Here is a 13,708-nt window from a genome sequence, read left to right on the forward strand (position 1 = left end):
AAGATTCACTATTCATAACTGTCTCATCTCCTTTGGAAGAGGAAGGGTAATGCCCCCTCTAAAAGCCCCAGAATTTTCTGGAAGCCTTCCCTCTTCCAGACAGTGTGCTGAAGCCACACTGAGATGAGAGCCATGCCCCACTCTCAACAGCGAAGGACCTTGTTTCCAGGAGAAAGCCTGGGCGACACAGAGGCACACAATGACCTCTGTCTTCAGAGGACCCAAGGGTGCTGGTGCCACTAAAGACATCAGCGATGTCTACTGGTACATGTAAAATTCCTAGTCACCCAGCAAAGCTTCCAAAAAAGTCTTCCTTCCTTCTCAGCCACCCCCTACTCTTGCACCACAGAATCCAGGAGGTGTCTGTAGAGGGACTTCACCCGGGAGTCAGCCCCGAGCTCATCAGGCTGACCATAGCTTGGGCCACAAAACCCCAACAGAGAACTCTGCAAGGGCAAGGCAGGACATTGACTCACTGCTGGGGCAGTGCCCGCCCAACCCAGGTGTGCTGAGTAACTCCAAGGCAAACGCTGATGGGAACAATGACCTCAAGCTTTTGCCACTGATCCTAGAAGGAAATGACTCTTTCCCTCAGTGAGAGGGCGCCTGCGCTTCTGAACTGAGAAATATTTCTGATGCTTCCCAGGAGCACGAGCTGGGACAGGCACCACCGCACAGCCTAACCCTCGCAGCTGACTGCTCGCCTGCCTGCTGGCAGGACTGAGGTGAGCTGGGCGCCCGCCCCACCATGTGCTTCAATCCCCAGGCTCTGCAGCAGCCACCCCCACCTGTGAAATGTTAAGAGCGCATGGCTACGACAACCTCTACTTTAAATGGGGACCTTGTGCCTCCTCCCAAGCTATCACTGTGCTTCCGAAACAGTGGAACCGGTGGAAGCCGCCATGGCCCCGCCGTGGCCCGCCCTGCCGCCCCCTTTCCCAAGGTGCGAGGTGGAGAGGGTACGTACTACTTGCACCTGTCCGTCTTCTCCGATCTGGTGGATCTGCACCTGCTGAGCGTTGGCCAGCGCGTAGTGCAGGGCCTGCGGCTGCGGCTGTGGCTGTGGAAGCTCGCTGGAGGGAGGTGGGGTGCTCATCATCGGCTCTGTGGGGGCGACAGGTGTGAACGGGGTGAACGATAAGTTTCTTAGGCATTGCCTCTTGCGGCATGTGTGCACCCCTGTCCCTCCCTCTTGACTCCCACAGCAGAGAAGAGGAAATGCTTCATTTTCCCTTAACTCGCTGCGTCTCCACTCTTCTGCAGAGATGGCTACGAGTGAGTCTAAGGAACTGAGGCTTCCAACATGGAATGCAGAAGCGCCTGAGAGTGGAGTGATGCTGCTGTGACAAAACCCCTTCCAGTCCCAACTTCTTTAAATGAATAAAGTTCTTCAAGTGGACATTAAAAGCTGTTTCAGGCTGGCAATATTTGTCCATGGGTAATTAAACTAATAGGACAAAAGCCTCATCCATACACTTAAAGGTACATTTCCGACAAATTTTACTTGCTGTGTTTAATCAAAATGAGATACATTTGCTTTGACGTACTGTGTATTAATTTTCACTGTAATGATGTCTCAATCTTAATTTTCTTAAACACTTAGAATATTAAGAGCGCAGAAAAACTTTTTAATTTTCAATGTATACACGTAGCTTTGTTGCAGAGAATTATAATAACTAATTAAAAAAAAACTTTTAAGCATAAAAATGTAGTAAGAAGGGCCGGGCACAGTGGCTCACACCTGTAATCCCAGCACTTTGTGAGGCCAAGGCAGGCAGATCACCTGAGGTCAGGAGTTCAAGACCAGCCTACCCAACATGGTAAAACCCTGTCTCTACTAAAAATACAAAAATTAGCCAGGTGTGGTGGCACACGCCTGTAGTCCCAGCTACTTGGGAAGCTGAGGTAGGACAATCACTTGAACCTGGGAGTCGGAGGTTTCAGTGAGGCAAGATCATACTATTACACTTAGCTCCAGGCAACAGAGCGAGGGGGGGAGGAGGGGAAAGGGGAGGAGAGAAAAGAAAAACTTTCCATGTATTTTTTACCAATAGCTAATGGTAGGTATTAAATTGCCATAGTACATAGATTCCACTGAAAACATTTTTTAAAGTAACAATAAAATGTTGGCTTTTTCTTTTTTTTTTTTTTTTTTGAGACAGTCTCGCTCTGTCACCCAGGCTGGAGTGTAGTGGCGTGATCTTGGCTCACTGCAACCTCTGCCTCCTGGGTTCAAGCGATTCTCTTGCCTCAGCCTTCCAAGTAGTTGGGATTACAGCCACCCACCACCATGCTCAGCTAATTTTTTTTGTATTTTTTGTAGAGAACGGATTTCACCAGGTTGGCCAGGCTGGTTTAAAACTCCTGTCCTCAAATGATCCACCTGCCTCAACCTCCCAAAGTGCTGGGATTACAGATATGAGCCTCTGTGCCCAGTCACATGATAAAATGTTGATACTTGCAATATGCTAGAAATTGCCCGGCTACACTAAATCAGAATCTGAATTTCATGAGATTCGAAGGTGGTCCTCTTGCATGTTGAACGTGGAGAGCTCGGCTCCAGCCAAAGACCCTGACTCCACCTGAGCACCTCCAGATGTGGGTCATGTCCCAAAGCAACCACCCCCAGGCAGTGCTGCACGCTCCACAGTGCGTTCCTGTCTGCCTGAGCAGTTACAGAGCACTTAACACCATAGGTCCTCCAGCAAGCCTTGTGGACCCCAGGAAGAAAATGATGAAATCCCAGTTGGGCTGAAGCCCACCTCCACAGACCTGCTGCTCCTCCACTGACCCTCTCAGCACCTACAAAACCAGCCTAATTCTTCACTGATGCGCTGCTTCTCCAGGCATCTAACCATTATCAAACCTTGTGAAATCTCAATTTCTAACTGTTTCCCCAAAGACAACAGTTTCCAGCCCACTGCCACCTTGACAGTCCCTGGAGAGCTCCTCCCAGCGGCTCCAAAACGCCCCACCAGGGCCACAGGGCAGACAAGCTAAGAATGGGTGTGCTCCAGAGTGCACCTTCCAACCGCACGGGCTCCGAGGAAGGTCCTGCACACCGGCGCAGCCAGCAAAACACTGCTTCACACGCTGCTCCACCACCGTCTACTCCTGTGCAAATGTTTTGAGTCTACATTTTCAGCTATGAAATTTCAGCTCATTAAATCTACCCTTTCAAGATTTTAGTATCCTAATGATGCAGGCCAACATATCTGGCAGTCGTCAGGTTATATAACAACCGCTTCTTGCTTACTAAGGTCCTGGCAAGTAATTTAACTTGGGTTTTGACTCCCCATTGGATGAAACAGACCGCTAACCTTACCAAGTGCACGTACCCGAAACACATGGCAGGCAAGCCTGGAAACCACTCTCCTCGCTTTTCAAGTCTAGGAGTTCCCTACGGTTCTTTCGGATGTCTTCTATTTCTCTCCTTGCTATGTTCCTTTTTTCCTTTAAATTCTTGAATGTAATTTTAATAAATTTCAATGTCCCGGTCAGTTAATCCCAGCCAGGGTCCCTTCCTATATTTAATAAATTTCAATGTCCCGGTCAGTTAATTCCAGACAGGGTCCCTTCCTATCTTCTGATTTTCTGATCACAGGTCACAATTTCCTGCTTCCTGGTACTTTTGACTGGATACTGGAGATGGTGAATTTTACTTTTGTTGGATGTCTAGGTTTTGTTGTCTTTCTTTTAAAATTGTTGTTACTTGTGGTTCAGTGTGATCTTTCTCAGGCTGTTTTAAGCTCCGCCTTTACTCTGGGATAGGTTAGCCGCTGGGGGGCGTGGCCTGCTAGTGCAGTGACAGCTGTTCTAAGCTCCGCCTTTACTCTGGGATAGGTTAGCCGCCGGTGGGCGTGGCCTGCTAGTGTAGTGATGGCGGTTTTAAGCTCTGCCTTTACTCTGGCGATCGTGTAGCCGCCGGTGGGCGTGGCCTGCTAGTGCAGTGACTGATCACTGAGCATTCTCCACTCTGGCTGCTGCGAATCCAATCGCCACCCAGCCTGGTGTGAGCTTAGGAACCATTCAGCTCATGCCTGCCTTGGAATCCCCCAAACACCCAAGGAGGCCCCCGTGTAACCCTCTGCTCTTAAGAACTTGACTGCACTTTTAGCTGCCTCAGCCTCTCTCAACTCCAACCCACCTCCTCCACGTGGTGATTGATGCAGCTGTGCTCTGCCTGGCATTCCCCCCTCCCTCCTCTCGCGTTCCCTCTCTCAGGAACACGGTCCTGTGCTGCTGCTTGTCTAATGTCTTAGGACAGCTGATTCACAGATTTTCTCCAGATTTCGATGGCAAGAGAATTCAATCTGGTTCCTGCTACTATGCCTGACTAAAGTCAGAAATCTCCTCTCCTTGACATTTTTCTTTTTCTTTTTCTTTTTTTTTTTTTTTGAGACGGAGTCTTGCTCTATAGCCCAGGCTAGAGTGCAGTGGCGTGATCTCAGCTCACTGCAAGCTCGGCCTCCCGGGTACACGCCATTCTCCTGCCTCAGCCTTCTGAGTAGCCGGGACTACCGGTGCCTGCCACCAAGCCCGGCTAATTATTTTGGCATTTTTAGTAGAGACGGGGTTTCACCATGTTAGCCAGGATGGTCTTGATCTCCTGACCTCGTGATCCGCCCACCTCAGCCTCCCAAAGTGTTGGGATTACAGGCGTGAGCCACTGCACCTGGCTCTTTTTTGTTTTTTTTTTTTTTTGAGATGGCGTCTCGCTCTGTCACCCAGGCTGGAGTGCAGTGGTACAATCTCAGCTCACTGCAACCTTCGCCTCCTGGGTTCAAGTGATTCTCCTGCCTTAGCCTCCCAAGTAGCTAAGATTACAGGCATGCACCACCACACCCGGCTAATTTTTGTATTTTTAGTAGAGATGGGGTTTCACAATGTTGTCCAGGCTGGTCTCGAACTGCTGACCTCAGGTGATCAGTTCACCTCAGCCTCCCAAAGTGCTGGGACTACAGGCATAAGCCACCACACCCGGCCCCTCTGACTTTTAAACAACATTTTTTAAAACTATAAAACAAACGCAGTGCTTGTTGGAATTAACTGAGAAACTACAATGAAAAACAAAGAGACAAATAAAAATTATCCTACTACCTAGAGACAGGCACTATAAAAATGATCACACAAAAATGTTTAATCACCTTCCACATACACCTATATATTTGCAATAAAAAATGGTCTCATACCATAAGTCTAGTTCTCACACCCACTCTCTGCCTAGCTATGAATATTCAAGAGCAGAATTCAAGTCATGAGCAATATTCCTCCAGCCCCATTTCAACAGCCACAGGTTACGCTGCTACATGGTATTTCATTGAATGCCGTTAACCCATCCCCCAGGACTGCTACCTTTCTAAAGTCCCAAGGCAGAATTCCTCATTGTAATAGAAAGGCCTAGAAGAGCTTCTTCAACACAGGTCACTCAAGAAAGCGCTGCTTTAGGGACACAACTTGTGTGGCCCACTGCAGCCAGCCACCTCCCATCCTGGAGCCCCTGGGCAGCAGCTGAGGCTGAGTATCTGATAACTACCAAAACAGCCCAGGAAAACCACTTCCTGAAGTCCAGTTCAGAAAGAGACCCCGGGAGAACTCCAGGTGATCTGGTCTGTAACTTGCAGGACCTTCCAGAACAAAGGGTTCTGGCCGACAAAGACTCCACTGAACAGGAGAGCTGGCCCTGCCCACGGCTGCCCTCGCATCCTGACCCCAGCCCCAATCAGAGCTCAAGTTCCAAGAGCCGCTGCCAATGCAGCTACCGTGGGGAGCTTTAAAAGAATAGTTTTCATTCAAATACTTATTAAAATATTTTGAGATGTCTTGGGTGAAAGGCAATATCAAGTCACATTGTCATTCCTAGTGAAAATTCTCCCAAGGCAATGCCTGAGAGACAACTGCAAGAGAACTGCTTCCATTATCTTGTGGATAAATCCAACTAAGGCCATGAACTCAAAGTAAAAATAAAGCACAATTCAGAATCCACCCCACCCCTCACCCGGAGTCACCAGGCAAATCATGAGAATACAATGGCCGGCAGCCACATGCAAAGGCCTCGGCCGCCTTGCCCCCATCCAAAAGACTTCCAGGAGGTCCAACAGGCCCTGTGTGAGGAGCCTGGAGCAGGCCTGAGGCTATCTGTGTGAAGGGCGCACAGGGCCAGGCACAGGTCCTGCGGCTCCACCGCTCCGTGTGCACCGCACAAGCCTCTGGCCTCAGCTCCTGGCAACTGCTAGAGCCTCCGGCCACACTCCGGCTGCCCCTAAAAATGCCACCAGGCCAGCTGCCCTAAGCAGGCAAGGGAGGCCTCTCCTGTGGCACGAGGCCTACCTGAGGGGCAGTAGGAAGATGAGTTCGGCGTTCTCCGCGAGAAGCTCTTGACCGCCAGGCTCTGGCCCCGCTGTTTGCGCCGCCACGCCGTGCGACACTTGGAGTCAATGCTCTGCTTGATTCGGTACCAGTCGGATTCCGTGATGCCAAATTTATAGAAAAGGTGACCTGGAAGGACATATCCAAGGAAAAGCGGTGAGGCCTGCTCAGGATGGCCATCAGGAGCTGCCTGGCTGCAGAGCCGGAGCCCGCTGAAGAGGCCTCACCCAGGCACCCCAGCTGGCCAGGCTGGCCCCATCTTCCTGCAAGGGTCCAGAAAGGCCCGCTGCACAGAAGGTACTCAGCTGGCCCACAGGCGGGGCTCCCCATAAGATACAAATGATCCCTAAGGGGTCATGACACGCTCTTTCCACTTGTTTAACTTCTTGATCCCTCTGACTTGGTCTGCCCACACCAGCTGCACACTTGGGGCTCTCACGAGATTCCCAGACGCTCCAACTTTCCTCTGCCCTGAACTCACAGCAGCACCTAAGGTCCTGCATGCCCAGAGGATGAGATCAGGGACCTCAACAATTGAACCGGAATTTGTCGGTCCTCTGCTTACTCACGCCTGCTTGGCCACCGCCCTCCCTTCCTTCATATCTTGGCTCCACCATCCCTCTGGATAACCACCCAGCCCTCCCGCCCTCCCGCCCTCCTGGGCTCCCACCCTCCTCCCACTAGTTTTGTCAGAGCACTGACCACCTGCCAGTGTTTGGAGAATTCATGTATGTAGTTTACACTGTTCCCCTCACAAACACAGTTGAGAATTCACGTGTGTATTGTTACTCTGTTCCCCTCACAAACAGAGTTTGGAGAATTCACATATGTATTGTTACTCTGTCCCCCTCATAAACACAGGGGCCTTTGTTGTGTCCACCCATGCGGGTCAGGCACCTAGAACGTTCTCGCGCGCAGTGGCTGCTCCCGTGTAAACAGTGATTACAACAGACCGTACGACACCCTCCCATGGCTGCTCAGGACTGGGGCTTGTTTACGTCATTCCCGACACCTCTCCATCATGCCTTCTCAGCCAGAGCACAACCTCCTCACGGGCAGGGCCTGTGTCCTCATCCCTGGAGTCCCTACACCACAAGCCGAGTGGGCACAACCTACTCTCACTGTGGAGCCAAAGCCAGGTGCATCGTCTTCCCGGGGCTCACCGTGCACACAGCAGAGAACTGTCCTGGGACCCCCAGTTCTCTACAACCTGCATTACAGAGAGCTCTCAGCATGCCCTGAGTAGCATCCAGAGGTGCCCTGTATTCAACAAGGAGAAAACTGAGGATCCAAAGGCCACAGAGGAGCAGATGACAGGATGGAGCCAGCACCCCGTTGCACGCCCAGTCACTTCCCACTAGGCCACAGGACCCTTTCCCTGTAGCGATGACGAATGTGGGAATCATGGGAAGGGCTCTTCAACACACTGGCCTCTCTAGCTGGCTCATGCAACTTCACTAATTTACAGGAAAATACACGGATGGAATCCAGAATTGTAGTAATAAGATGAAGCTGAAAAGTGTCCTGTTTCAACTACCAAGAGCCTCAAGTCTGGACTCTACTGCCCAAACCCTAAAAATCTGTTTCCATTGAGACTAAAATGGTAGAAACAATCGAAACAGAGGAAGAAGTGTTTGGGTTTTTTTAAGTACTCTATTAGGTATCAAAAGTCCCTCGGGTTTTGGAAACATGCCTCTTGACTTTTTTATCGGTAGATACTTGAGACACGTTTGACTCTCTGTATAACGACAACCAACCTGTCTGTGCTATAGACAAAAAGAAACCAGCCAGGAGGGCGGGATTTGCAGGATCAGAGGGAAGAATAACCTGAAGTCGTTTTGGCAGCACGTTTTTATCCTCATGCATAAAAGAAATCATACATGAAGCAGCAGCTCTTTGGCTTCCAATTTTCGGGTCATCTCTAAAATAATCAGAGTCACCCTCAAATCTTGGCTGGGTGACGGAGACGCCTCAGGAAGCCCCAGGCTGAGCAGCTTTAGTGACTCACAGAGGAAGCCAGCCCTGGCTGTGGTCATGGGAGAACCCAACCATTAAAATCACAATGAAATCCTTACAGGAGAGCCCAGCTACTGCCAGAGGTTGCACCACAGTTACCGTAAAACCCAGCTTTCAATCTCCACTTCAACAGTTTCAGGAGAGCCCAACTACTGACTTTAGATACAAAGCAGCCCAGCTGCTGCCACCAGGAGACAAGAAAAGAAACAGCCATCCCACCAGCAGGACAATGTCTTTGGAGCACGAGTCGATAAAAAGAAACATCCTCAGAACCGCCCTCCTGTTACCCTCCCACCTTCACACTCCAGGAGAAAACTTCCATATACCTCAAAGGATTAATGAGTCCATACGAAATTTAAAAACAGGTTAGTAACAGGAAAGAAAATATACCTAAAACACCCAGGTGTACCGGTAAGAGAAATGAGTAAAAACATTAACATTTAAATTCGGCCGGGCGCGGTGGCTCAAGCCTGTAATCCCAGCACTTTGGGAGGCCGAGACGGGCGGATCACGAGGTCAGGAGATCGAGACCATCCTGGCTAACACGGTGAAACCCCGTCTCTACTAAAAAATACAAAAAACTAGCCGGGCAAGGTGGCAGGCGCCTGTAGTCCCAGCTACTCGGGAGGCTGAGAAAGGAGAATGGCCTAAACCCTGGAGGCGGAGCTTGCAGTGAGCTGAGATCCGGCCACTGCACTCCAGCCTGGGTGACAGAGCGAGACTCCGTCTCAAAAAAAAAAAAAAAAAAAAAACATTTAAATTCAACTTTGTAAAAATAGAGTTGCCAGTTCAAACCCTTACTCATACCTTTTAAATAAAAAAATACATATTCATCTAGTTACCCGCCACCGAGTTTCCATTGTCCTCAGACATCAAATTACCTAATTCCTTCTGATCCGCGCTCCAGGCCCCAGCCTGGGCAAATGCCCCCTGCTGGCCACCAAGGAGATCCAGAGAACAGACCAGCCGCCCAGGCACTGCCTGCAGAGTGCGGTAGGTGAGGAGGGGGAGGATCTGAACATGCACAGATGAGTGCAGGCGGCGCCCGAAGACGCTACTGGACCGCAGCTGGGGCAAGCGCCTGCTTCTGGGCAGCCCTCGGGGCTCTGAGGGTCTGTGAGGGGCTCAGATTCCTTTACCTTTTGTGACAGCACCGAGCAGCTGCACTTAACAGAGGGAGCGGGAAAAATCCTATCATGATGGGATCAAAAGATCACCTTGAATTTAACTGTCATTTTCCACTTAAAGCATTTGATCTCATGTTATTTGATGGACATTCTTTCTAAAAGCCTCAAAAAGTAGGAATGTCACTACTTTCACTTTGGTTTTGAGGCAAAAGCCAGAAAAAGGAGAAGTGATGTGTCCAAGTCCAATTACTAGTTAGGACTGAGCACTGGCCTTAAAATGCAAGCTTCCTGGGCCCACCCAGGTGGAGAGGCAGCGGCCCTCACTGGATCCTGAGAACCCATGAGAGGCACTCGGGGAGGTGGGAAGAACACGCACAGCCCCGCACACGTGCCTCTGCTGTCCTGAGCTCCCTCAGCCCAAGGCACCCACAGCCCCTGCTGCCAGGAGGCCTAGTCAGACTTAGATCGAGGCAGAAGGTCTCTCCCGCAGCAGTGCCCAGGACACAAGAAGAACAGAAGTGCTCGGCATCCAGCTGCTGCGGCTCATGGGATCCCCACAGCGCGGCATCACCCTACCGGGAGCAGAACACCCTGTCTGGCCTCAGTCCCTGCTTCCCCAGCCAATCCCCACACCACGCCCATCGAGGCCCCTCCAGGCCGGGACAGGCTTGCCTTCCAGGCTCAGCCAGGCAGCATCCCTGCCACTGCCCACACCTCTATTTTCCTGATGAGCTGTCCTGCAGTTCCCAAAGAGCTGAAGAGTCCCCATTACACCATTAGCTGCCTTCCCACTTTCCAGAATCCCCGTTACTGACTCTGGTGGTTCAAATCATAAACCGATTCCCAGCCTTCCATCTGTGGGGCCATGAGCGGCACTGTGGGAAGCGAGATGAGACAGCCAGGAGGGCTTGTAATCTTGCGCCTTGGTGGGTGGCACGGGGCTTTATCAGTCACAAAGGAATGAAGAGCACCACCCCTGCTAGTGCAATCTCAAGTGCAAGGGAAGGCAGCACAAAACTGAGTGCCAACAATTGATTTCTTGAAATTACAGACTTGACGTGATAGCGCTGCCTAGAAAAACAAAGGGCGTCTCGAAGCCTCTGCCCGATGGAAGCCAGCTGACACGCTCCCTCCCGGGGGAAGCACACGCAGCCCACACCCCACGCACCTCACATGTCCAGCCTCCAGGCCACGCTGACCGCCTTCTCCAAGCCTGCTGACTCACTCCTTTATGAGAAAAAACGATGGAGTGACACCTGTCCTCAGTCTGTTAGCAACAGAACCCCTCACAGCCACCTGCAGGACCACCTCCAGGTCATAGCATGTGGGTCAGCTGCTGCTGAGGCGGCGGCTCCGCTCACTTTTCTGCCTGCAGCCCACACTGACCACACCTTCCTCCCAGCTCTCAGTCACCATGAGGCGCTCAATGTCCCACGACAAACACCCACCCCTGCGTGGAGTCCACATTCTGCCCTTAAGGACACATACAGGGCAGCCTCACCATTTCACCTCACAGAGAACCTGGAGAAGAGACAGCACTTGACCACCCCTGTCCCCACAAAACTCATGTCCTGGCCCAGGACCCCGGAATGTGACCTGAAGGGGAACTAGGGTCTCTGCAGATGTGATTCCTTAGGTTGCAAGGAGGTCATCCTGCAGGAGAGGGGGCTCCAAATCCAGTGACTGTCCTCGTAAGGAAAGGGACACAGAGGGAGACACGGGGAAGACAGCCGTGGGGGACGCGGGCAGAGATCGGAGGGATATGGCCACCACCAGAAGCTGGGAGAGGGAAAGGGCCTTCAGAGGCAGCATGGCCCTGCCCACACCTTCATCCCAGGCATCTGGCCTCCAGACCTGCGCAGTGTTCCATGCCAGCCAGACTGTGAGCTTTGTTCCAGCGGCCACAGGAACCTGAGGTACCCTGCAAGACACAACGGGGCCAGGACCACCTGCTCTTGGAGTGAATGATCTGAAAAGAACCACAATCATCTGACAGGTCAACCTTGAATGTACAACTTTTTACTCTGTGCAAGTGAATCCGGTCTCTCCGTAACTGCTAGGAGGTCTCGTGGAGATCTGCCACCCACAGTGGCATTCTTTACATCACACGAGATCGGGTGTCTTCAGGGTGGCACAGCTATAGACAGCATCTTTTAGAAAAGCCTTCTGATCCGGGGTCACCGGCTTGGATGCACAGTCCAAGCAGAGGCGTACGTGAGCCGTGGATAGAAATCCTAAGAACTAAACCAATTTCTCTTCACAGAGAAAAGAGGCGAATGCTGCTGTCCTAAGAGCACATTCCTTAGGAAAATGCCCCAAGGTTTTCCAAGTTGCAAGAATATGCTACTTTTGCGTAAAACACAAATTTGGTTAGCTGCCCAAATTTGGGGGGTCCACCAAACCGTGGGAACCCTAAGAAAGCCAACACCCCAAAAAGCAATAACCTCCCTCTTTCAATAACCTCATTTCAAAAAGGTGGTGGAGACATTACCTACTGTGTGTTTCAAAATGTAGACTTTTTTCTCCAGAAAAAGAAAGAAAATCTTTCTGCTGACAAATAAGGAGAAATTTAAATCAAAATCTTCTCCCTCGTGAGCTGCCTGGGTTGAGTGAGGACAGCCGCAGGCCTGACTGCTGAGGCTACAGGTGTCACTGTGGGCTCTGAAGCAACGCAGAGAGTGAGGTGGGGCGATGCAGCCAATTCTGCTCCTGCCACTGTTCAAGCTGGGGCCTGGGAGGTTTGGTCCATGCACTTATTTGATTTGTTTTGGTTTTTTGAGCAACAATCAGCAATAAGAATGAAACTGGGCCACAGAGAGAAAAGGTAAAGCAATGCTTTTAACATTTCAACAATTCCATCTAAGCACGAGCAGCACAGGTACGCCTGGCCAGAGGTGGAGGGAGAAGGAAGGGCTCCTGTTCCAATCTCCCTCCGGATTTCACTCCAGAGGAAGGAAGCCCAGCAGGTGTTGCCCGCTGCCCTCAAGGGCTGGTGTGAGGGAGGGTCGTGCTCTCTCAGCCCACATAGCAAGGTTCCTCTCCATTTGGACACCAGAGGAGCTGGGGCACAGGGAGGCACAGCAAGGGCCTATGGTCACACAGGCCACAATTACAGACGCTGACTCCACCCTGTCAGCCCCTGCTCCTGTCCCACAAGACACTGCCTTGAGGCCAGGCATGGTGGCTCACGCCTGTAATTCCAACACTTTGGGAGGCTGAGGTGGGGAGTTCGAGACCAGCCTGGACAACATGGTGAAACCCCGTCTCTACTAAAAATATAAAAATTAGCCAGGCATGGGGACAGGTGCCTGTAATCCCAGCTACTTGGGAGGCTGACGCAGGAGAATCGCTTGAACCCGGGAAGCGGAGGTTTCAGTGAGCCAAGATGAAGTCACCGCAAATCAGCCTGGGTGACAGAGTGAGACTCCATCTCAAAAAAAAAAAAAGACCCTGCCTTGCTCATGAGCTGCCAAGGTGGCAGGTGAGTGCTAAGAAGGCCAGGTGCTCACAGAAGCCACCACCCTGGGGGGAAGGTGGGCAGACAGCAGTGTGTGGCCCACAGACTCCAGGCTCCTTTCTGCCCTGCCCGCCCCCCTTCCCGGGGCTTCGCCCATGTGGCTCCAGCAGGATGGCTCGCTGGCTCCTGTGTCCACGCTGTCTAACCACAAGGCCACTCGCTGGGCCCTCTGAAGGCCCAGTGCAACAGTGAAGACTCGGAATCTCCACCCACTGTGAATATCTGTAACAGACAGAGGCCCAGACCTGCGTGCCCAGCTCTCTGCCTGGCAAGGACACAGCGGCCACCTCCACACGAACGCCGCCTGGCAAAGGCACAGTGGCCACCTTCACACGAACGCCGCCCACGCCTCTGGACAGCACAGACTCCACAGTCGCTCAACAATATAGCTCCTGCTAAGCAGGCAGCACGTCCGGGCGCCACCAATCCCGCTGGGGACACCACACACCTGGGGTTGCAGTCCAGGACACTGGGTGAATGCCACGAGCTCAGAGACACAACGGAGCTGAGACGGGCTGTGGCGAGCCACGTCCATCTCCTCCTCTGTGGCCCCGCGACCTGCTCTCTGCACAGTGGCTTACCTGCCTGCCCACAACGCAGCTGCATGGATGCCTAGTGAGGGCATGGCGCACCTCTCCCCACGACGCCCTGAGCATGAATGCGGCGTCTCAACATTCTA

General features: G+C 51.8%; 1 protein-coding gene across 23 annotated transcripts in view; it reads right to left on the reverse strand.

Moving 5' to 3' along the window:
- Positions 1 to 13,708, reverse strand: part of BANP (BTG3 associated nuclear protein) — a 128,299-nt gene that overhangs the window by 45,797 nt on the left and 68,794 nt on the right. For all 23 annotated transcript variants that reach the window (XM_003917294.5, XM_021932276.2, XM_003917293.5 and 20 more), the window contains 2 exons: positions 6,331 to 6,498; positions 968 to 1,104 (listed from right to left, as the gene is read on the reverse strand). In XM_003917294.5, coding sequence (XP_003917343.1) covers positions 968 to 1,104; positions 6,331 to 6,498 — 305 coding nt within the window. The remainder of the gene's footprint in view (positions 1 to 967; positions 1,105 to 6,330; positions 6,499 to 13,708) is intronic.

This window comes from Papio anubis, chromosome 18 (assembly GCF_008728515.1).
Source record: "Papio anubis isolate 15944 chromosome 18, Panubis1.0, whole genome shotgun sequence".
Classification (NCBI taxonomy): domain Eukaryota; kingdom Metazoa; phylum Chordata; class Mammalia; order Primates; family Cercopithecidae; genus Papio; species Papio anubis.